This window comes from Triturus cristatus, chromosome 2_2 (genome assembly GCF_964204655.1).
Source record: "Triturus cristatus chromosome 2_2, aTriCri1.1, whole genome shotgun sequence".
NCBI lineage: Eukaryota > Metazoa > Chordata > Amphibia > Caudata > Salamandridae > Triturus > Triturus cristatus.
In genome coordinates, this window is record NC_140582.1 from 491,603,122 (window position 1) to 491,627,206 (window position 24,085).

Below are 24,085 nucleotides of genomic sequence, written 5' to 3' on the forward strand. Positions count from 1 at the left end.
GATCAATTTAAAAACAGAGGGCTCTTTTGGGAACCAGTCGATGCAGTCTCTTCTCCTCTTTCGCGGGATGAGGCAAAGAGTTCCGGAAGGGTGATATTATTCCTGACACGGAAAGGTGTTACTATTTTCGGCAGACATGCAGCTCAAGTTTTCAACACCAGTTTGCTTGGGAAATATCTTGCATATGGTGGCTGGACCTAGAGTTCCTGTAGCTCAGTTGCACAATGAGCAGATGTTATCGCAACCAAACAATCTGTTTCAGAGTCAAGAGGTGTAGTGGACGACGTAGCACTGGCTCAAAAGGGGTGGAAATTAGAAAAAGTGAGAACCAAATTCAAGTTAATTTGTGGCATCACAAAGGGGTTTCACGCAAACATGTGTTGCAAACCTATAAATCTTTTTTAGCACAACAGGTGATTTGAGCAAAGAAGGCTGATCTGGCAACCACAAAAAAGCAGAAAGTGCTGACAAGTAGATTTTGACAGTATCCAGTGCAAGTTCTCGTTGGGCCAAAGATAACACAAATAACAGCACATCTAGCAGTTTGGCCGGTGATGGGTCCATTTGAACATTGCTGCACTAGTTTACAAACTTGTCCCAGCACATGGTCTACACTGACTTTGTGGAAGAATGCCTAGCTGCCAAGATAACATCATCAACCTTCAGAGGGAGATTAAATGGAAATCAACTGATGCTGCTCTATCTCCACACATGGAGGTGTGGGTAGAGCATGCCTGTTGTATAAATTCGAGACCCCACTGGTCAGAAGTAATGTCTTGCCACCCCTCGAGGAAATGGAGGATCCTTCCTCCTACAGGGTGGCTGTGTGCTTGAAAGGAAAGACTAAAGCAATTTTGAAGTTGTGGCCGCTGGAGAGATGGGGAACTGAACTTTGCATTGTCCTTGGATGTTGAGTCTGGGGGCCCTTGCTCGGACCTTGAAAAAACTCAAGGGCTTGTTGTGCTGGTGATTGAATCTGGTGTTTTCTGTATTCCAAACCCCTAACATGGACACAAAAGGGATGAAAATTGTTGGGGAAGTGATTGGCAGGTGTGGAGACACCTAAACAATGAGCTGTGGCTCTCCTACCTTTGAACGGTTCGAGGGCCAGGTTTGCCTTTGCAAGGAAGAGGCGAGAGCCACTGAATGACATGTGTATCAAGGATGACTGGACATCACCAGAGAAGCTCGTGGACCTCATCCAAGCATGGTGCTGAAGCATCACGCTTGTGACAATTGCCCAAACCAAGCAATCGGTCAAATCCGGGGCAGACCAGATAACAAATCTAGCCGCATTCTGCTGTCCAGAATAGTTTGAGCTAAAGCCATCCCTAAGTCATCAGGGACCACGGTACGATGCGACCGACCATATCCCTTAGCGCATGGGTGTAAGCCTCCAAGGAGGACCTTGTAAACTGGAAAAACTATGAGAAAACATTTTAGTAGAAATCTCATCGAAGACAAAAGGAGTAGAGTAGACAGCATATGTCTGACCTATATCAGGTCTCACTCATTCGACCAATGAGGTTATTCAGGAGTGAAAGTTATCCTTTATGAAGAAACACACAATAGCGGATACAAAAATACAGGCCTCTGTCATCAGTGGAAAACCAAAAGTTATAAATCTCGTGTTTTACACTGGTCTTATGGGATCCCTTGAAACTGAAACAAAATTAAAAGCACTAAAGCAATGTGCATTATTTGGGGCTTACTGAAGTTTATCTTTAAATGTTTCATAGAGAATATCATCTGTGGAAAGTGTATTTTTAAGATAATGAACCTAACCTGTCAAATGCTGAGAAATCAATCACTAATTATTATCAGACTTAGAAAAGAACTAAAGGATATACATAAAAAGTTTGGAGAAACAGATCCATTTGCAAAACGAGGCTTGCAAGGAAAACCGGATACTTTTAATTCTTATGGTGTGATTAATAAACGGACAATTAACAATAACAAAACTGATATTTGGAGGTAAGAAACAAAACAAGAGCTTTAGATCCCATATGGTCTAAGTTCAAAATAGACTAAATATTCAGGATAACAGTTAATGCAAAACTAAATTGGACTGATAACCTGAAAGTTTCGGAACAGAAGGCAGTGTCCCTAGAGGACTGACTTTTAAAGACCCACTGTATTTATGGTGGAATGTTTTGACTCTCACTTCTCAAAGCCTATACAGTAAAAATAATTCCATGAGCTTCATATGGAGCTGAATGTGTTACAATGGGTAAGGGGATGGCCAGTATTGCATTGAAATGCCTATTGGGTTTTCCTCCAAGTACAACTTTGCAAGCATTACTACTGGAGATGAGCTGAACATCACAGCAGATTTAGCTCATACATGCTTTAGAAGATTTTTAACTATACCACATAGGCATAATCAGGAGAAAATTTCTACAATTTGAATCCAATCATTTTTTCTGGGGCGAAACAAAGGTGGCAAGGACATTCACTCAGCACGTTATACAAATTAATAATTCATTTGAAGACTGTCATGAGCAATATTTAGGGGCTATTAAATGTATTAAAATGCATTGAGATGCTAGGGATACTTATTAAGTAGAAAATTACATACATGATCTAGTAAAGAACAATCAAGTGTGGCTATGGACAAAAATTGGCTTGGAGATCATACTATACATTTCAGTATCTATATATACCCTTTTAGATCAAAATTGGTTGGCAAATTCAGTGATTAATGGATTAGATAGTGAAGAGTATGGCCATATTACAACAAAGTTTGGTATGTTATACACACGATAAAGGATTATATTATTTTGACACTCTAAATTGCAGGTTTGTAAGCCAGCCCTCCTTTTAAAAATATGTAATAGGCACTTGTTCTGCTAAAATTGAACTGATTGGTCATATACATTCTGCTGCCAAACTTTCTGCACTATCTACTAAGGGAATCAAGATGTGCACATTTCAAGTATTTTGCATTTGAGATTGCAATAAATATAGACATTTTGTTTAAAATGGTTTGTAAATATGTTTAATGAAATAATTCCCAACTAATAACCATTTCAATAAATAAACAATAATCCATATACACATGAAGTACATTTTCCTGGAGGAACTTTTAGCAGTTACCAGTCTGTAATAAAAATGGCATGTTAAATGCACAAACTTCACACTGAAAAGATTTTTTATCTTGAATAGAGGAAGCCAAACTTTGCTTACCCCATTTTTGGATGATATGAATGAGAGAGGACCTGGCAAGCCACGCTGGTGTAATGTTGACTAAAATATCTAAACAAATAAAAATAAAAAATCCATTGTTAGATGTTTCATGTTTCCACATGCAGGGATCAGTAGTAGAAGTTGCTTAGAGACAATGACACATTTGGCTGACACAATCAAGTCAGTTAACATATTTTGATTCTGTTTTCAAGGCTATTCATGAAAAATCAAAACTGCGAACTTGATATGTATTCTTAAAACTGTAAGAAAATACAAAGTGATACTTACATGTAACAATGTATCGAATATATAGGTCACCACTTTTTGAAAAACCTCCTACTGGATGGGGGTTCAAAACTTCATACGTAGGGTGGATTTTACCACTCCAGGCTCCGTTACTGGCTCAGTACAAATATCAACAAGGGGTGCAAGCTCTAGTTCTGCACACAAACAGCGATCGGATGGTGCATCACTGAAACTAACAAGCCTTGACATAGCCAATAGGTCTCGCCTTTGGGACATTATAAGTGTTTAGCCATGCAACAGTTGATGTTGCACCAAGCATATTGTGCTGCATAATTAAATACTTATAAGGTCCCAAAGACGAGACCTATTGGCTATGTCAATGCTTGTTTAGTATTTGTTTGGCATTTCACTAACAAGTTACAGCTTATTACTGTATTTATTAAATAAACCAATGGATACACGTTTACTTAAGGTTTAATATAAGCTATTGATAGTAATATACATTCACAAAGTGGGATTAGTTTCTAATCATAGAATGTCCCAAATATGCTTAAAAGTGGAATTACAAGCCATTTGTCTCTGAACCATGCAGTTTCTGTCATCAGCAGTTCTCCCCTTTTCCACAAGAACAGTTCAAACATGAATTGCAAAATGTCCTAGTTTGCAAATGTTTTCCGCATAATTATGGCTGTGTTATATTAGCCATATAATACATTATCACTGCATAATCTGAGGATTTAAACACAAAAAGTATTTGTTTCTCCAAAGGATTAAAAGGTACAAAAAAATATGACTTGTGTTACTACTGCAAAGTAGTGTGCAAAACGTAAGCAGTATGGTTTTAAAAAGACCACATCCCTGAACACGGAGACATAGTAAACATTTATTTTATAAACCAGAATAAGGAAAACAGCTAATAAGGATCACATTAAATGTTTTCCACTCCACGCATCAACCAGGTGTCCTTGCTCTACCAGGAAGTTGGCTGCTGGTTGGGTTGGCTAAAACGTAAAACATCCCAAAAACCGGATGAATGCAAAAACAATGTGAGCAAACCACTTGTGAGGACTGTTTTGAGAAATTATAGTCTGCACCGCCATTATTCTTGTTTTGTCAGCTCTATGAAAAACTACAACACACAGAACACTTATATGAACAGATCTGTTAACAATTCAAATACAATTTTTTCAAACGCCTTTATAACTTTCATGCTCAGAATCAAAAAATTGAGCTTGATTCGAAAGTGTGTCAATGTCACCGGTTCCATCCAGCCTTCAGTTTTAGTCTCTTTTAATTAGATCTGGCTGCAGTTACCAATACCCTTTAAGCACCATAACTGAATTGTCCAACTGCAGGACGCCCTCTGTCTGCTAGCTAGCCACACGCTTGCAAAAAATTAAAGGCCTATAATTCCTGCGATAATTTAGTGCATCTCGGGTATGTGACGTCAAAATAATGTGCGAAAAAAAAGATTTCCAAATTAACTGAGTAAAAACAATTAAACACTCTGAGGCCCGTCTGCAAGAGGCGAACACCCAAATAAGACTTAGAGCTTGCAGGGCCTCGGTTGAGACGGCCAGCGTGAGAAAACATTAAAAAAGCAGCACCAGGCGGAAAGAAGCATCCGGCGGAAGAGCGATGGGCAGGAAGCTACAACAACAAGAAAAATGCCTAAAAATACAGGGGAAAACACTGTCGAAGCACAAGACAAGAAATTAAAATGTAGGAAAACAAAAGCAAGAAAAAAGAGTCAAGAACATACATTTGAAAGAAACAGAGTATACTGTTAAGCAAAATAGCAAACACAAAGCAAGCTAATTATGTAATACAAGCATTGGCCGCGCGGCAACGCGGCCGTGAAAGCGATGCGGCTGCACGGCCGTGAAAGTGATCGCGCTAAGAAGCAGCAGCTGTTTTCAAGCACACTTGTGCTTGTGGCACCATCCGCCTTGAGGGAGCGAGCAACAGCCAATTAGCATGCGCGCCGCTGCTCGCTACCGCAAGATGGATGCCGCCACAAGCACGAGTATGTGCTTCCAAAACCAGCAGAGCAACGGCTAAGGGTCCTCCTATGCAGCGCGCACTGCATAGGCAACACCTAAAAAGGAGAGGACAATAGGAGGCTTCAATGGTCAACAGTCTCATTAATGGACTTTGGCATATAACGGGTAAGTGAAATCCTTTATCCCTTGTACACTATTAGTTCTGTAGGTTCGCAGCAATTTAATGCATTTCATATTCCTATCAAGCCATAGATGGAGGGTGTTGTGGTGGACAGCATCCTTGCATTTTTTTATCATTCATTATCTTTATTGCGACTTAAAAATGTCATAAAAGAGATCGCAATACAGTACCGAACAAATCATTACAGATTGTGGTATTACATTCTAGAATAAAAAGAGAAAGTACATCTTCCCATAACAATTATTAATCATAGCGGCATTTTCTTCATTTATACAAAAAATCAACTAAAAATCCCACTCCTCATTAGTAGGCTTCATGGACCTTGAGCTAAACAGCGATACACAGATGTCATTTTACCACAAAATGTCTTCTAATATTCAACATGGCAGCTAGAAATTTACTTACAGCAAAAACAGTTAATGGGGATAGGTCAGTTTTTAGTATTCGATAGGAATGCAAACAATACCTAATCCCCCAATTTCTACATATGGGAATGATCCACTTCTTCCTAGGCTTCCGATAGGAAGGACAAAAGAACATAACATGGATATCATTCTCCAACTCCTCAGTGCAGGCTGGGCAGTTTTTGCTGGTAGGTGGGTGCCATCTACTAGTAAGGGCTCTAATTGGTAGGGAGTTATGTCTCCATTGGAGAAAGAGTTTCCTTAGGCCAGTATGACTAATGTCATCCAAAACAGTCTCCATCTTATAGTAGTCTTTCGTTGCTATGAATGTACTGGACATTGTCCCCATTTGATCATCCAGTAAGCAAGCAGACAGGTTAGGATCATAGTACATGTTAACCAAATCTTAGCGCGATATGTTTCTACAAGCCTCTTCCGGGTTTATCCACATTTGAGGGCAGCCCAACCTCTCAAATTCCTGGTTTATATATTTTAGGCAGGGGAGTTTCCATATGTTTGGTAATTTTAATAATTCCATAAGCTCTTGCCTGTAACTAAAAAGTTCAGGGGTTACCCAAAGACGCCTCCAAAAAGTTAAGGGCTTTAGGCCCAGTTCCTCCTTTAATGATCTTATGCCCAAATCAAGCCTAAGGGGAAGAAGGGGTGAACTAGTAGGCAAGGAAACTAATTGCCTAAGAAACTTATTTTCCGTGGCTGTAATTGCAGGGGCACAATTGTGTCCCCACAATTCACCACCATAGATTATTGCCCTGCGTGCCTGCATTTTGTAGATTTCAAGAGGGGGCCCAATGGGTTTTGTCGTGGATTTGTTCCATAATTTAATAATCCCCCCCGCCTTTTGAATTAACTTTAATTGAGATTTAGTCTGGTGTTGAGCCCAGGTCATATTTTCATTTAGAGTCAAACCCAAATACTCAAACGTCTGGACTCTTTCCAGGCTCACACCAGCTATGACAGGATTTGGGCGGGATGACTTCGGAGGATTAAAAATCATAAATTTCGTTTTGGCCGTATTTATTTCCAGCCCCCGGTCATGACAGAAAGAGACAAAGCCCTCCAGAACCCGCTGGATGCCCATTGGTGTCTTAGCGAGTAACAGGGTATCATCAGCGAACATGATAGCTGATATCCCTGTACCACCAAACTTTGGTGCGTCTCTATTGGGGACCGCGTTCAGATGGGAGATGACTCCGTTTACGTAGAGGCAGAACAGGGTTGGCGCCAAGACGCAACCCTTCCTAACCCCCTGTCAACGGAAAAGCTAGATGACAAATTGCCTTCTCTCCCACACCTAACTCTTGCGAAATTATGAGTATGGAGTCGTATTATGACATCCAGAAGAGGGGCTGGGATTCCTAGATCCCGTAAAACATTCCAAAGTTTCCTGCGTGGAACCAGGTCAAAGGCCGCACGCAGGTCTACGAAGACAGTATAGAGTGAACCGCCCTCGACCTTCGCCGTCTTCCAGAAGAGCATAGCCAGTCTAAAAATCTGATCAATGGTGGATACACTCGTTCTGAAGCCTTCCTGATACTGACTTAGGATCTCAGAGTCCTCCATCCAGTCCAGCAGGCGGTCCAAAATCAACCTTGCACAAAGTTTCTGGGCTACATCTATTAGGCTGATTGGCCTGTAGTTGGTTGGTAGCAGAGGCGACCCCTTCTTAAAAATAGGGACTACCTCTGCTCCCAGCCAAGTAGTAGGGACCGCCATACCTCCAGAAATTGCATTAAATATTGTTAGAAGATAAGGCGCCCAGACCCTGGGTTCATGTTTATAGAGGTCTCCCGGGACCCTATCCAACCCTGGTGCTTTGCCCACAGGAAGCTTGGATATAGCATCCCGGACCTCGCCCAGGGTAAAACTAATCACTGCTGAACCATCGACGTAACTCATTGTTGGACTTGGCCCTTCTGGCAGGTTCACCCCTGAACTTTTTTGATTTTTATTGGTGACTTGGTGTGGTGATTGTTTGGTTTCTGCGCACTTTCCCTGTGTCCCAGGGTAAAGTGCGTGCGTGCTCTGAGTGCATGTGGTGAGATAGGCCTGCCCTCCCATAGGAATGCATGGGGAATGTATGTGTCCCTAGTAGTTCCTGATGCGTGGGGTGTGCAGGCCCGAGTTTGGTATGTGCGGACTCGTGGGAGTGAATGCTGCGCGATGATGTGTGCGGCGTGCATGTACCTAGTGTGGAAGTGCCACTTCTAGAAGTGGGCACTTCTGTGTGCAGTGTGTCTGTCGCGTGATTGGCTGGTCATGTCAGGTGACGGGCTAGGGATTCCCCAGAGTCAGGAGGAGTCACCCAGTGGTGAATGGGGAGATCAGCAGCTAGATGGGTGGGAGGAGTACACCTGGGTCCTGAATAGGACAGGGTTTTCCACACACAATGCTGGCCCCGCCCCCTGTGGTGCGACTGACGACCCTAGCCCTGCCAGTGAATAGAGTGAGGGGCTGAGCACATCAAGGGTGCTCCCCAACCAGCTGCGACTGGTTTTCCCCCTCACCCTGAACCCAGAACAAAGGGTTTGCCTGTATAAAAATGGGGCTGTGTCCCCACAGAAACTGTTCTCTCTTCTGATCCTAACTTGAGGGGGCCTGCTGCTGCTGGGCGCCAGGAGAGACCGCCACTGGGGACTGCCTCCCTGCTGGAGGGCCCTGTGAGCTGGCCCCTGGGCTCAGTCTTTGCCCCCCCTACTTCTAAAGACTTTATTCCTGGAAGAACTTTGCTCCTGAACCTTTGACTGTTACCCCCTGGGAGCGCTTCCAGGAAGAGGGCTGGTGACTGTGCCCTGGCACCTAGAGAGCGCTTCTGGGTCGCCTCTGCAGCGCTGAGCTGCTCATCCTAAACGAAGGAACCCCGACGTAGGGATTCCCCCGCTTTTTGCTCGTGGTTATTGGCGGGTGCCTACCCCGCATTGTGGCGCTGGTTGGCGGGTGCCCACTCCGCTTATTTCCTCATCTTTCAACTTTATTTCTACGAAGGCGGGAGCCCACCCCGCGCTTCGGTGAAGGGAGCCGGAAGAAAATCACCGCCGCAGGCCCGGAGTCCCCGCCGCGTCACCTCTCCACCGCGCTGGGATTGGCCCAGCGGGAGAGAGTGTGTCTATGTGACTGGAGGCTCGACGGAGGAAGCCGCGCTGTTAGTGGAGGAGGCGCGAACCACCTCCTCCCTCTTCCCCGAAGCCGCGCCTGGATTGGAGGAAGCGGACGGGAGCCTACCCCGCGCTTCCCCGAGGGAAGGATAGAGAGCGAGTCTGCAAGGAAGTGTTGCCGGCCACGGAGGAGAGTACGGACGACGCCAGGGAGAGCCGGTAAGTGTGGGCATCCCCGCCAGTCTCCCCTCGGCCCGCCCGGGCTGTGCTCGATTCAGAGCCGGTTGAGGCTCCAACGACGGGGCGCATTGTTTGAAGAGCTTAGAGGGCTCCAACGTGCACCGCATTTTTTGATTAGGAGCGCGAGTACGCTCCCAAGTGACTGGGGGCATTATTCTCTAGAGTCCCTGAGCAGGACTCCAACGTTGTGGGGCGCAAGCGCTTCTTAGAGTCCAGAGGGACTCCAACGTTTTGGGGACATCATTCTTCTCGAGCCCACAAGGCTCTAGGGGGCAGTTCTTGTTGTTTGAGCCCAGCGAGGCTCCAGCGTTGGCCCCCCCCCCCCCATTGTTCCCAGCTGCCCAGCACTTCGTGGGCAGCTGCTCCATTTAGGCCCCTGACTTTGCTGGACACAGGGCGTCCTAGCCCCCTACTAGGCCAGTTGGCCCAGGGACTGCCACAGATAGTGGCTAATGTGAGTTTTTGCGCCATTGTACCTTTCCTGCACCTCTGAATGTGGTTATGCGTCATGTGCTTTGCTTTACACCTCTGAATGTTATGCATCATGTGTTTATGTGCTTAGACCCCTACAGGTATTGTGATACTTAGGTGGTTGTTTTTCTCCTAGTACAGGTGGTGCTAGTGAGGTCCTGATTCCCTGCGCAATATTTTTCCTAAGGTGGTTAGGGTTGCGTAGGTGGTACTTACCTGATACCAGTAGTCACTGGTTGTGTGCTACATTTGCTATTTTGTACTACAGTATTATTCCTATGTTCCAAGTGCTATGTTTTAAGAGTGCTAATTCCGGACAGCGGTCCATGTGGCCCTGTCCCCTGTACATATAATCCCTTGTAAATTCTGCCCGTGCCTGTTGGCACATTGTAGAGTGTGTGTTTTTATCTAATGTGTGGTGTATAATACAAAGGCTATTTTTATAGAATACCTTGTGGGGAGTTTCCTTTGTGGTGGGCCTTGGGTGTTGTTGCTGGGTGCGCGCGCAAACGCTTTACACATCGCCTCAGAGATAAGCCTGACTGCTCGTGCCAAGCTACCAAGGGGGTGAGCAGGGGTTATCTTTGGCGTGTAACTTCCTTGCCCTGACTAGAGTGGTGGTTTCTGCCTGACTTTGGCGCAAGCCTTAGCCAACCAGAAATCCCATTTCTAACATTGGTGATCAGCGGTGGGATTTGGACTTGCGTTTGCGCTGTACCGCAGCGGCAACTGGCCGCACTACAAAACTCTGCATTTAGATAAATCACATGGTATAGGGATTATGGTTTTAAAATTGTTTTTAATTGTCATTTCTTTGGAAATGTGGTTTTGTGCACTGTGAGTTAGGTGTCCCTAGCTCGGGAGGGTAGATCATCCCCCTAAGTGCATTGTGTTTTCTGGATTCACCAGAGGGTGGGATCCAGTGGTGGCAGCGTAATAGTGTCCAGTACATTTGTCCCCCGCCCTGCGCCCAGAGTTGGTACCTGTGTCACGTGGTGGTCAGGTTGAGGAATCAGGGGTGGTAGAAACTGCCTTACCAGTCCGAGGGGAGGGTTGTGTGTGTGGATGAATGGTGTGTGGCACTAGGCAAGTGAGTGTGAGTTCTCTGGGTTAGAGAGCTTGCTGAATCTTTTTGTGAATTGTGTGCTCCTGTGTGAAACTCAGACCCCTAGGTTCCCTGTATAATTTTTACCATAACGTCCGCCAGAATGGAGCCTGCTTGTGATCCCTATGAGCTAGCTTGGCGCCAGAGGCAGGAGTTAGAAAGGTACTGTACAGAGGGAGAGTCCGACACCCTGTACGAACTTCAGGACCGCCTGGTCCTATGGCAAAAGGGTCCATGGGATCTTGAGCACAGTATGGAAAGGGCCCGGGCCTCACACCTGGAGGGTGGTGGGTCAGTGGGGAGCCCTGAAGATTCAGAAGAGGAGGTAGAGGATGACAATACCTGGACGCCAGTAGAGAGTGAGGACCCCATAGGTAGGGCGTCCCTTGCTGGGTCCAGCGTAGGAGGCAGCGCCTCATCCCTTTCCCTGTCCCCAGAGGAGTGGGAAGATAGGAGGAAAGAAAGGGAGCACCTGCTGGCGTTAGAGAAGCTCAGGTTAGAGCATGCTCAGGCTATGGCGTAGCTGGAGGCCAGGAAGCAACAGCGAGAGACTGAGTGGGTCTTGGCGCGGGAGAGGGTAGAGGAGGCTGAGAGGGCCTCCACCAGAGGCATAGTAGCTCTGGAGGGTAGACTATCCCCTGCGCGCAGTTTTAATTTTCTGGGCTCCCCAGGGAGGGTTGAGTCCAGTGGTAGCAGCCAGATAGATTCCAGTGTAGGAAATCCCAGTCCCAGTTCCCCCAGTCTGGTACCTGTTTCCCAGGAGGAGGAGTTAAGGTTGAAATTCAGGGGCAGTAGGAAGCTGTCTCACCAGTCTTGGGAGGAGTTTGTGGATGACTGTCAGGATGCACTGGTGGAATGGCTGATGGTTAACCCGGAAGAGGATTTGAAGGCAGTGATCAAAATGATTATCAAAGAGCAGATGCTCAGTAGTTGTTCTCCAGGGTTGCGCCAACACCTGCAGAGGTACGACTCTTTTTGTCCTTGGGAGCTTGCAGAGGAAGCAGAGCACTGGGAAAGGGCTAGAGGTTCTCTAGAGTCATTAGGGAGTGACTCCAAAAGTAGTGGGTCAGGTATCTTCCAGCCCAGCGTGGTGGAAGAGGCTCAGTGTAGCCCAGCTAGGTCCCAGGATAGCGAGGAGGGTGTAGGGGCTCACTGCCTGGCTCAGTGGAGCAGGAGTGAGAGGGTGACCGAGGGTCCCCGGACGTACGAAACCCTGCCTCAGGACTTGGATGGTTCCATGAGGGAACACCAAGTTGGGGACCTAGGCTGTCCTGTTAGCCCATTTGAGGGAGATCTCCTGGTGAGTAGAGGACCTGGAGCACCTGTAACCAGGGCTCCTGTGGTTCTAGAGTCTGGCAGTACCGCTCCGGTAGGGAGGGTACAGGAGTCCAGTGTGAGGAGTGATTGGGGGATGAGTTCCCCAGTGGAAGAGCCTGTGGGTCAGGGACTACCCAGTTGGGCTAGGATCCCGTGTAGTGGCCAGGGTGGCACCACTTCTGTTCTGGGGGATCTCCGCGCACTGTCAGGTGGACAGGGGACGGAAGATCAGCGCCAGACAGACAGTCGCTCGACATATGTGTCCTTTGATAGCCTCAGGGGGATGGAGTGGAAATCCCCAGAAGTCCTGGAGTGCCAGGCAATTATTTCACCAAAGGTTCTAGGCCGGAGGTTGGAAGGCCAGGTTCGGGATCAGCCTGACCTGAGGGGTGGGACGTCTGGAGCAGGGCTCTGGAAGGGGGTGCAGAGGGTGGGAGAGCCCACCTCTGCCCCCGGTACAACCTGAGGGGTTAAACCCTGGGTTGGGATGGCGTTCTAGGTGTACCCCTCGCCAGAGGAGGAGGAACCCTAGGAGAAGGGGTAGGGGGAGGAGAGCTTTCCCTGAGACTCCTGGTCCGCCTGAGGGTGTAGACCCTAGGCTGGAGAACCAGTGGCAGTCTAGTCCTGTCTTTCAGAGAGGGAGAGTGGAGAATGGCCGCTATGTGCCAGGGGTTACTACCCCCCACTCTGTGGTTAGGCAAAGACCAGTGGCACCTGGGTGGCCTAGGGCCTGGTCTTGGCCGCGGACAGCTTGGGAGTACCAGTGGGGTAGCCCAGTTGGTCCAGACAGTGGTGTTAAAAAGAATTCCATGGGTTCACCGTGGCGTAGAACCGGAGGGTGTCCATGCAGTTGCGGGCCCGCGTCCGTGTTCTATCGCCCCAAGCAGGGAAGTCCATCACGGTGGTGATTGGTCTGCCCTGCGTTTTGGCTGGAAGGGGGTTGTGTTGGACTTGGCCCTTCTGGCAGGTTCACCCCTGAACTTTTTTGATTTTTATTGGTGACTTGGTGTGGTGATTGTTTGGTTTCTGCGCACTTTCCCTGTGTCCCAGGGTAAAGTGCGTGCGTGCTCTGAGTGCATGTGGTGAGATAGGCCTGCCCTCCCATAGGAATGCATGGGGAATGTATGTGTCCCTAGTAGTTCCTGATGCGTGGGGTGTGCAGGCCCGAGTTTGGTATGTGCGGACTCGTGGGAGTGAATGCTGCGCGATGATGTGTGCGGCGTGCATGTACCTAGTGTGGAAGTGCCACTTCTAGAAGTGGGCACTTCTGTGTGCAGTGTGTCTGTCGCGTGATTGGCTGGTCATGTCAGGTGACGGGCTAGGGATTCCCCAGAGTCAGGAGGAGTCACCCAGTGGTGAATGGGGAGATCAGCAGCTAGATGGGTGGGAGGAGTACACCTGGGTCCTGAATAGGACAGGGTTTTCCACACACAATGCTGGCCCCGCCCCCTGTGGTGCGACTGACGACCCTAGCCCTGCCAGTGAATAGAGTGAGGGGCTGAGCACATCAAGGGTGCTCCCCAACCAGCTGCGACTGGTTTTCCCCCTCACCCTGAACCCAGAACAAAGGGTTTGCCTGTATAAAAATGGGGCTGTGTCCCCACAGAAACTGTTCTCTCTTCTGATCCTAACTTGAGGGGGCCTGCTGCTGCTGGGCGCCAGGAGAGACCGCCACTGGGGACTGCCTCCCTGCTGGAGGGCCCTGTGAGCTGGCCCCTGGGCTCAGTCTTTGCCCCCCCTACTTCTAAAGACTTTATTCCTGGAAGAACTTTGCTCCTGAACCTTTGACTGTTACCCCCTGGGAGCGCTTCCAGGAAGAGGGCTGGTGACTGTGCCCTGGCACCTAGAGAGCGCTTCTGGGTCGCCTCTGCAGCGCTGAGCTGCTCATCCTAAACGAAGGAACCCCGACGTAGGGATTCCCCCGCTTTTTGCTCGTGGTTATTGCCGGGTGCCTACCCCGCATTGTGGCGCTGGTTGGCGGGTGCCCACTCCGCTTATTTCCTCATCTTTCAACTTTATTTCTACGAAGGCGGGAGCCCACCCCGCGCTTCGGTGAAGGGAGCCGGAAGAAAATCACCGCTGCAGGCCCGGAGTCCCCGCCGCGTCACCTCTCCGCCGCGCTGGGATTGGCCCAGCGGGAGAGAGTGTGTCTATGTGACTGGAGGCTCGACGGAGGAAGCCGCGCTGTTAGTGGAGGAGGCGCGAACCCCCTCCTCCCTCTTCCCCGAAGCCGCGCCTGGATTGGAGGAAGCGGACGGGAGCCTACCCCGCGCTTCCCCGAGGGAAGGATAGAGAGCGAGTCTGCAAGGAAGTGTTGCCGGCCACGGAGGAGAGTACGGACGACGCCAGGGAGAGCCGGTAAGTGTGGGCATCCCCGCCAGTCTCCCCTCGGCCCGCCCGGGCTGTGCTCGATTCAGAGCCGGTTGAGGCTCCAACGACGGGGCGCATTGTTTGAAGAGCTTAGAGGGCTCCAACGTGCACCGCATTTTTTGATTAGGAGCGCGAGTACGCTCCCAAGTGACTGGGGGCATTATTCTCTAGAGTCCCTGAGCAGGACACCAACGTTGTGGGGCGCAAGCGCTTCTTAGAGTCCAGAGGGACTCCAACGTTTTGGGGACATCATTCTTCTCGAGCCCACAAGGCTCTAGGGGGCAGTTCTTGTTGTTTGAGCCCAGCGAGGCTCCAGCGTTGGCCCCCCCCCCCATTGTTGCCAGCTGCCCAGCACTTCGTGGGCAGCTGCTCCATTTAGGCCCCTGACTTTGCTGGACACAGGGCGTCCTAGCCCCCTACTAGGCCAGTTGGCCCAGGGACTGCCACAGATAGTGGCTAATGTGAGTTTTTGCGCCATTGTACCTTTCCTGCACCTCTGAATGTGGTTATGCGTCATGTGCTTTGCTTTACACCTCTGAATGTTATGCATCATGTGTTTATGTGCTTAGACCCCTACAGGTATTGTGATACTTAGGTGGTTGTTTTTCTCCTAGTACAGGTGGTGCTAGTGAGGTCCTGATTCCCTGCGCAATATTTTTCCTAAGGTGGTTAGGGTTGCGTAGGTGGTACTTACCTGATACCAGTAGTCACTGGTTGTGTGCTACATTTGCTATTTTGTACTACAGTATTATTCCTATGTTCCAAGTGCTATGTTCTAAGAGTGCTAATTCCGGACAGCGGTCCATGTGGCCCTGTCCCCTGTACATATAATCCCTTGTAAATTCTGCCCGTGCCTGTTGGCACATTGTAGAGTGTGTGTTTTTATCTAATGTGTGGTGTATAATACAAAGGCTATTTTTATAGAATACCTTGTGGGGAGTTTCCTTTGTGGTGGGCCTTGGGTGTTGTTGCTGGGTGCGCGCGCAAACGCTTTACACATCGCCTCAGAGATAAGCCTGACTGCTCGTGCCAAGCTACCAAGGGGGTGAGCAGGGGTTATCTTTGGCGTGTAACTTCCTTGCCCTGACTAGAGTGGTGGTTTCTGCCTGACTTTGGCGCAAGCCTTAGCCAACCAGAAATCCCATTTCTAACACTCATCATCAAATCACCCGGGGGAGCCTCCGTACAGGAATTGTCCCCCTTATACAGAGTGCTAAAATGATCTTCCCATACCTCTGCAGTTATGTTCGGGATTACTGCTGGGTCGGGTTCAGCTGAACCAGTGGTCACAATCTGCCAAAACTTACATGCATCCTTACCCGCTAGGGCTGATGTTAGCCTAGCCCAATTTTTATTCCCCCACTCAAGCTTGGCATGATGGATTAGCTGGCAGTATGCTTGCCTCCTATTTTGAATAATATCCCTGCTTGCATTATCTTTTAATGCATCAAGGAGTTCTCTCTTCGCCAGTCTACATGTCCTGTTATACCAGGATAGCTTCCTTCGTACCCTTTTCCCACAAGGGCCTGGGGGATTTAGGATATCTGAGAGACTAAGAAATAATAACTTGTTAAGTTCTCCCAGTCTTTCATAAAAATCAAACACAGGCTGTTGTTCAAGAAGGGCGACCACATCAACCAATACTGGGTTAACCCTACCATACAATTCAGATAGTTCCTCGGGATTGTCAACCAGCTTATCCCATCTTACCCTACGTCTATTACTAGACAGGGTGACCCTGCTAGATGTGTCAGAGAGCGATAGTGGTCTACCCTTACACACACCAGGTACAGAGAAATCCAGGATCAAGGGGTTATGGTCGCTCTCTCCCCTGGGTACCACCCTGAAATCTAGAACTCTATCCCAAGCCCTACACTGAACAAAAATGTAGTCAAGTCGAGCCTCCCTCCCAGCCTTATTAAAAGTAGGCATAGAGGGGTTGTCGGATTTTGCGCGACCATTACATGCCCTGATCGAATGGGCCAACGTCAGGGATGTAATTTGAACGGCCAGGGGAGCCCATATCCTTACCGTTGGCCCTACCACGAGTGGTATTTTCCATAGATCATCCTCCTCCTGATTTATGCCATCCAACAACCCCTCAAGTGGCTCAAAGTGGGAATTAAGATCTCCTCCCACGACAAACGTAACACCCTCAGGAATTGTGGTCAAGACAGTAGATAACTCCTCAATGGCCCCTGACTCGGCGGAGAGGCTCACGGGTCTAGAATAAACATTAACCATAGCAAATCTGAGGCCAATCCGCCACTCCAGAAACACACACTGAACATCGTCGGTCCCTGTGTCAAAAACTCTGGCACTGCAGCCCAGATGGGTTGCGACCCAGATTGTTAAACCCCCTGACGGTCGACCCTTTCCTCCCCACCTAGCGGGGACTGAGAATGAGGCAAATCCCAGACGAAATTGCTCTTCCCTTGCCAATGTTTCCTGGAAGAAACAAATGTCGTGAAGATCTATAAATGAGCCCCATTCAGGGCAGGCCAACTTGTTACCAAGGCCTGCTACATTCCAGGAAAGGATTTTTAATACAGATGGGCCATGAGGGGTATCACAGGGTTGCATCAAAGAATCTTCATTACTTAAGTTCGCCGGTCCAGAGGGTGAGTGACCTCGTGTTGGATGCCCGGTACCAGGGGCAGCTGTCACTGTCCCCGGTTTCACTGAATGGGGGATCCCACCTTCACCTCCCCCAGTGCCATCCTCCCCACAAAGTCAGTCTACCTGCTCAAGGCAGCTGTACCTATTGGTACACGAGTAATCGCCTAAAGTAGGTGCCTCATAACGAATATACCTATGCCTTCTACCTTGAAGACTGGGTCCCACCCTTGTCCATTCGTCGTCATTCCCTGGATGGGTACGGATGTTTCGTGGGGGGTAAAAAAAGGACAGTGGGAGAGATTGAATGGATGTGCCTTCCATACTACCCAACCAATTACAAATATAAGAGACAATCTGTGGGTTTCTAAAATTCACCAAAATGCAGTCGCCCTTGATTTTCTTCACAGTACTTCCCAGCCAAGTAACCCTCCTAACCTTCAACAAATCACCTCTCATATTTGGGGGGAGGGGCCTATAAGTATTCAACCAGCTGATCACTTTATTTTTTAAAGAGTCACAGGTTTCTGGTATAGAATTAGTAAGCTCAGGAACACCGCTTAGAATTATTACATAGGGGCTGCCTCTGGGGGAAGATTAACTACATTTTTCCAACTTGGACTGCCTGAATCTTGAGTAGTACGGCCACCAGTCTCAATCGGGATCTTCCCTGGTTTAGTTGGATTTGATTTAGCTACCAGGTTAGAATTCCTTACACAGGAGGATGGTTCCACCTGGGAGGGTAGTGACGTTGCGGTAGAAGAAAGTGGGGGGTTGGGTAAAGATGAGGATATTCCTGCTGGGATAGATTGAATTGCTGTGGCGGAATTTATCAAACCAGCAGAATTAAGCAGAGAGGGATCAACCATATTTATTGGAGCCACACTTTGGGAGCTGCCCTTAAACCTCAGGCAATTCTCAATGACCCCGGTGACCATTTCTATTTCTTTTAACCTAACATCAATAGTATCGAATCTGGCCATCAGGGGAACGAGAAGTTCCTTCAGAACATTAGTAAGGGCATTAGTTAGGTAGTCTCCCCCCCCCTCCTAACCCCTTTTCAAAAGTAAAAGAGGGAGGCTGTAATAGCGGCAGTGTTTGAACAGGGTCGAGTGAAATGGGAGTTGCGTTGGAACTTACAATTGGCGGACTATCCACTAAAAGCGACGTAGACGCTGGATTATTAAGGCGGCGATCTAGTTTAACCCTTTTTCCTCCCTTAAACTTCCTCTCTCCTTTCCTTTTTGGGACAGCCCCCTCCCGGGACCCTCGTACGCACGATATCTTTAAATCACTCCCCCTATCAACAGTCAAAACTGCTTCTGAAGTAGAAGCAGATACACACTCAGGAATAGGCTGGAGCGACTCTCGGCGTGAAGATGTACTAGTCCTAAACTCTTGCAAGACAGATTCAATCGTTTGGTCAATGCTGTCCATAAGAGCGGTATGAGAATCATCCAGATTCTCAGGGGTTCTAACAGTTGAAATTAGACCCAAGGAGGATCTTCTGGTGCTTTCAATCCCATCCGAAAGCCGTCTTTCCAAGATATTTAGTTCTTTATTCACCACAGAGTTAGCCCTAATAAGAAAGCTGTCCAAAGTACCTGCAACCATGGGGATTAATGGCGTGGCTTTACTTCTCATCTCCCTTGATGACATTGCCTCTTTCCTCTCCGGTAAGCAAAGGCCAAGTGGGGGGCCCTGTCCGGTCTTGCCCGTGCTTGAACGGGCTTAAACGGGCCCGCCCTTTGCCCCGGCTTCGCCCCGGTCTACGTCCCGCTCGCGTCCTGCTCTCGCGTTACTGGGCGTGCCTGAAATAGTCAGGGGGAGGGGATCGGGAAGAGGCCCCAGCTGCAGCGAATAATCCGTGCGCAAGGCCCGCTGGACCTCGCAGTCCCGAACAGAGTTTCCCGGTTGAGAAACACTCCTCCCTCAATGAAGGATCCGTTACCCCCGATCTACTACGCCAGGCAGATAGAGATTGAGCAAATCCAATTTTCCAAGCCTACGAGTCGTCTTAATCCGTGTGGGGGAGGGGTCGGGAAGAGGCCCCCAGCTGCAGCGAATGATCCGTGCGCAAGGCCCGCTGGACCTCGCAGTCCCGAACAGAGTTTACCGGTTGAGAAACACTCCTCCCTCAATGAAGGATCCGTTACCCCCGATCTACTAAGCCAGGCAGATAGAGATTGAGCAAGTCCAATTTTCCAAGCCTACGAGCGGCGCCTGCGAAGCGGGGGCCGCGAGGCGTCTTAATCCGTGCGGGGGAGGGGTCGGGAAGAGGCCCCCAGCTGCAGCGAATAATCCGTGCGCAAGGCCCGCTGGACCTCGCAGTCCCGAACAGAGTTTCCCGGTTGAGAAACACTCCTCCCTCAATGAAGGATCCGTTATCCCCGATCTACTACGCCAGGCAGATAGAGATTGAGCAAGTCCAATTTTCCAAGCCTACGAGCGGCTCCCGCGAAGCGGGGGCCGCGAGGCGTCTTAATCTGTGCGGGGGAGGGGGTCGGGAAGAGGCCCCCAGCTGCAGCGAATAATCCGTGCGCAAGGCCCGCTGGACCTCGCAGTCCCGAACAGGGTTTCCCGGTTGCGAAACACTCCTCCCTCAATGAAGGATCCGTTATCCCCGATCTACTACGCCAGGCAGATAGAGATTGAGCAAGTCCAATTTTCCAAGCCTACGAGCGGCTCCTGCAAAGCGGGGGCCGCGAGGCGTCTTAATCCGTGCGGGGGAGGGGTCGGGAAGAGGCCCCCAGCTGCAGCGAATAATCAGTGCGCAAGGCCCGCTGGACCGCGCAGTCCCGAACAGAGTTTACCGGTTGAGAAACACTCCTCCCTCAATGAAGGATCCGTTACCCCCGATCTACTACGCCAGGCAGATAGAGATTGAGCAAGTCCAATTTTCCAAGCCTACGAGCGGCTCCCGCGAAGCGGGGGCCGCGAGGCGTCTGAATCCGTGCGGGGGAGGGGTCGGGAAGAGGCCCCCAGCTGCAGCGAATGATCTGTGCGCAAGGCCCGCTGGACCTCGCAGTCCCGAACAGAGTTTCCCGGTTGAGAAACACACCTCCCTCAATGAAGGATCCGTTACTCCCGATCTACTACGCCAGGCAGATAGAGATTGAGCAAGTCCAATTATCCAAGCCTACGAGCGGCTCCCGCGAAGCGGGGGCCGCGAGGCGTCTTAATCCGTGCGGGGGAGGAGTCGGGAAGAGGCCCCCAGCTGCAGCGAATAATCCGTGCGCAAGGCCCGCTGGACCTGGCAGTCCCGAACAGAGTTTCCCGGTTGAGAAACACTCCTCTCTCAATGAAGGATCCGTTACCCCCGATCTACTACGCCAGGCAGATAGAGATTGAGCAAGTCCAATTTTCCAAGCCTACGAGCGGCGCCCGCGAGGCGTCTTAATCCGTGCCATAAGTTGGCAGGGTATGCTCAGACGTGAGTCCCTTGCTCACTTTGCCACTGGATTCAAGCAAGCCTGGCTGAAGACGGCTGAAATGCCAGAAACTGGTCCTAGGAAGCTTGTTTCCGGTCCAGGGAAGAAATGGCTTGGCAGTTCGGGCTGGACTGTTCCCATGAGGCACAGGGTCAGACTGATTTGCATATGGCCATGTCTGAACTGGGGTGGCAGAGTGGGCTAAAGAACGGTGATGGATTAAACCCAGATCAGTTGACTGGGGGTGAGTGCTTGCAATGTTCAACACTCCGTCCATCATTTCCTTTGGTTTTTGCTAGATAGACAGGAAGACAGAGAGAAATTGTGCATGAAGTGCTGAATGAACTCCAGACAGAAGAGCAGAAACAGTGTGTGAAAAAGTATATATAAGCATGTTCAGACAGCAACCCCCGGGGGAACTACATTTGGAGATAAACAACTTTTGTGTTGAGATTCTGTCTAGCGCAACCAAGTTCCATGCGCTGCTTTACAACCCAGGTAGACTTCCCTTCCCATGATTTTAAGTGGGCTGGCATTATGTGACTGAACATTAAGTAAAATATGAGTAAATATTTTTCGACCAGCTGCTTGCATGACTGAGATGACGGCCCGCAGTGGGAGTCTGGCTCCAAGGGTCCGCTCTTGGAGCTGAGGGAGCATGAACTCTTTCCTCGCCGTTACTGCACTCCAGGCGGCAGCTGCGAAGGGTTATGCGAGGACAGTGTCTGGGGCCGCTGCTGACCGGGGAGACACTTAACCTGAATCTGAGGCTAATTCGGGACCACAGACCGCACTCTGCCCAGCCAGACCCCTCGACCACCCCCGCCCTCCCTCCCCGTGCCTCCTCTACCCCAGGTCCTTGGGGAACACATAATCCTAAACAAACACACAGCACACTGACAACGGAGTGAATAATTCAGCAGTGGCATCCATGCATTATTCACAGGCAAGGGCAGCATATACGGGGGCAGTGAAATATATGGAATTATGGAAAGGGTTGATAAATAGGAGAACAGGGGAAATGTGAAGACAAGGAGGATAATGTGGGGGGAGATAAATAGAAGGAATAGAGACACAGAAAGGGGAGTTGAGAGGCGAAAGAGGAGGGGGCGGTGCGAAAAAGAGGAAAAGGCCGAATGAGGTGCAGAGAGGGAAGGGAGAGAGAGGCAGAGTGGGAGAGGGGCACAGAGGTGAGAAAGATACGGAGATCGGCGGAAGATGCAGGGGTAGGGGATGGGCAGAGAAGAGGGAGGCGTAAAAATAGGGGAGACTGTAGACAGAAGTTGAAATATGGGGAGTGTGTGATGAAGAGAGGAGCACGGTATAGGAAGGTCGATAATGTCAGAAACAAAGCAGAACAAGCATTTAAAATGCAATGGGTCTCGCCTTTGATTAAGTTAAAGTCATTTGCTTTGCTAATGGTATTGTATAGCAAAGCAAATGGCTTTAACTTAATGAAAGGCGAGACCTATTGCATTTTTAATGCTCGTTTTCTGTTCTGTACAATACAATCCCATTAGCTCTTTGGGGCGTTCATTGCTTTCGAACTTTTGTAATTGCTAACTTAAAAACTCTTATTTTTACTTAAAATCATTAGAACTTGTTTGTCGTGCGATTCCAGTGACAACACAGGCACATACAAGTTCTTTAAAATGGAAAATGTCACATGCCTACTTCCAGCTGAGCAGATTTTACAGTCACATACTGGGAACTACTCTGCCATCTAGTGTTGGATTTGCAATATTACAATCCATTATGTCAAGGTTAAATTTCAGTTTCGAGAAAGATTCATTCATGAATATGTAAAAAAAATCTACAACGCATCAGTAAGCAGAGAAGACTCAACGTTCGATTGTGGTATTTTTCCTAGGGGTTGGCGGAATTTGCGTAGTCGCGCTACGCAAAGCTCCGCGAAACGGTAAAAAATCTCCGCACAGGTTCATTCTAGTGGTAGTGGATCATGCCATTAGATACCCAGAGGCTATTCCCCTTAGGACCATCACAGCACCTGTGGTGGCCAGGGCCCTCCTGGGAGTCTTTTCCAGTGTCTCCGCTGTTTGCGTGCTCGAGGGGAACTATCTCGCGAACACGCATTTTGAGAACGCAAGCAAAAAATTTGGCGGACCCGCGGAATGCAGAATTGTGTTCAATTACACGTTCTCCGCAGAACGCGAAATTACCCAAATTCCGCGAGCAGAATGGAATTTACAGCCCAGGCCTAATTTTTCCCTGTCGAAATAGGTGTTTCTGCTTGTGCATATAAAGTAAAATATGAAATGTGTAGTAAAACAGATGTAGCAAGACCTCTGGTTTCTATCACAGAGGAGATGGGTGGTGCATGTGAATCTACACAAAGACAAGCTGCAAAGACTTTGTTACAGTTAAACAACATTTTTCGTTTGCATTATGTGTTATACATCATATGTTGTGTTTCGACTTAAAATACCCATCCTCCGGAGACTGAGACTGACAAAAGATATAGACAGCTATAGTAAAGAACACCTTTAAAACTGTTTGATCAACTTGTGTTTTTGTTTTATGGCCTGAAATTCAACACAGTAAGGTTTCATGAATGTGTAAGCAGAGACCATGTTTCTCCCTTCTGTCACAAGTGGAATAGTGGCAAGGACAATCTTGGTGGCTCACTTTTTTTAACGTAAGTAATGTGCTCGCAGAATGATTGTGAGTGGTCTCTTAGGTCATGCATAACAAACCTGAATGCATCACACAATCCACCTGGTTAGCCCCCCCCCCACCCCCACCTTAGAAATTGCTTTTGCCCAAGATGTTTACATGTAACGGAGACAAGCAACTAATGTATCTTTCGTATATTAATAGGCTGATTAACACCTATGAGTCCAGCACCTTTTGTGTTCTGTTTGATGGATTCCAAAAGATTGCAGGGAACTCAGTGGTTTTGTTGAGGATAAAAGGAGATACAACCTGTGGAAGGGACAGCGTAGGAGGACTTTGTGTTCTTGAATGAAACTTTCTCCAAATGATAGTGCAACAACTGTGCAAGAAGTGATTACTACAAAAAAATGCAACGTTCCAGGTTAGTACCTGTAGTGAGCATGAGTGGTGTCTCAAAACCTGGACTAATAAATCGTGTTAAATTAATGTTGCAATCCCAACGAGGAGCCCATCGTGCTCTAAATGGAATATCTCAAACCTTTCATGGAGGCTTTAATGACAGTGATTTTCCATAGAGAAATAGACTGCCTGTTTTGTAAGTAGGCATGTGCTACTGACAAGGGAATACAAATAGAAGAGTAGGCAAGCCCTGCTTAAAGGTACAGCTCTTCAGTGCTTGGACCCACAGAGGCTCATCACAGTGGTGAACAAATTGTTTGCATTTATCCGCATAAGAAAGCCTGTGTAGTGGAGCACCGTGCTTCCTTA

The 24,085-nt window shown here is 48.5% G+C and overlaps 1 protein-coding gene across 1 annotated transcript in view; it reads right to left on the minus strand.

Moving 5' to 3' along the window:
- The window catches only part of ELMOD2 (ELMO domain containing 2), a 165,587-nt gene that overhangs the window by 55,636 nt on the left and 85,866 nt on the right, over positions 1–24,085 (minus strand). Inside the window, exon 7 of the mRNA XM_085641603.1 lies at positions 3,187–3,255. Coding sequence (XP_085497729.1) covers positions 3,187–3,255 — 69 coding nt within the window. The remainder of the gene's footprint in view (positions 1–3,186; positions 3,256–24,085) is intronic.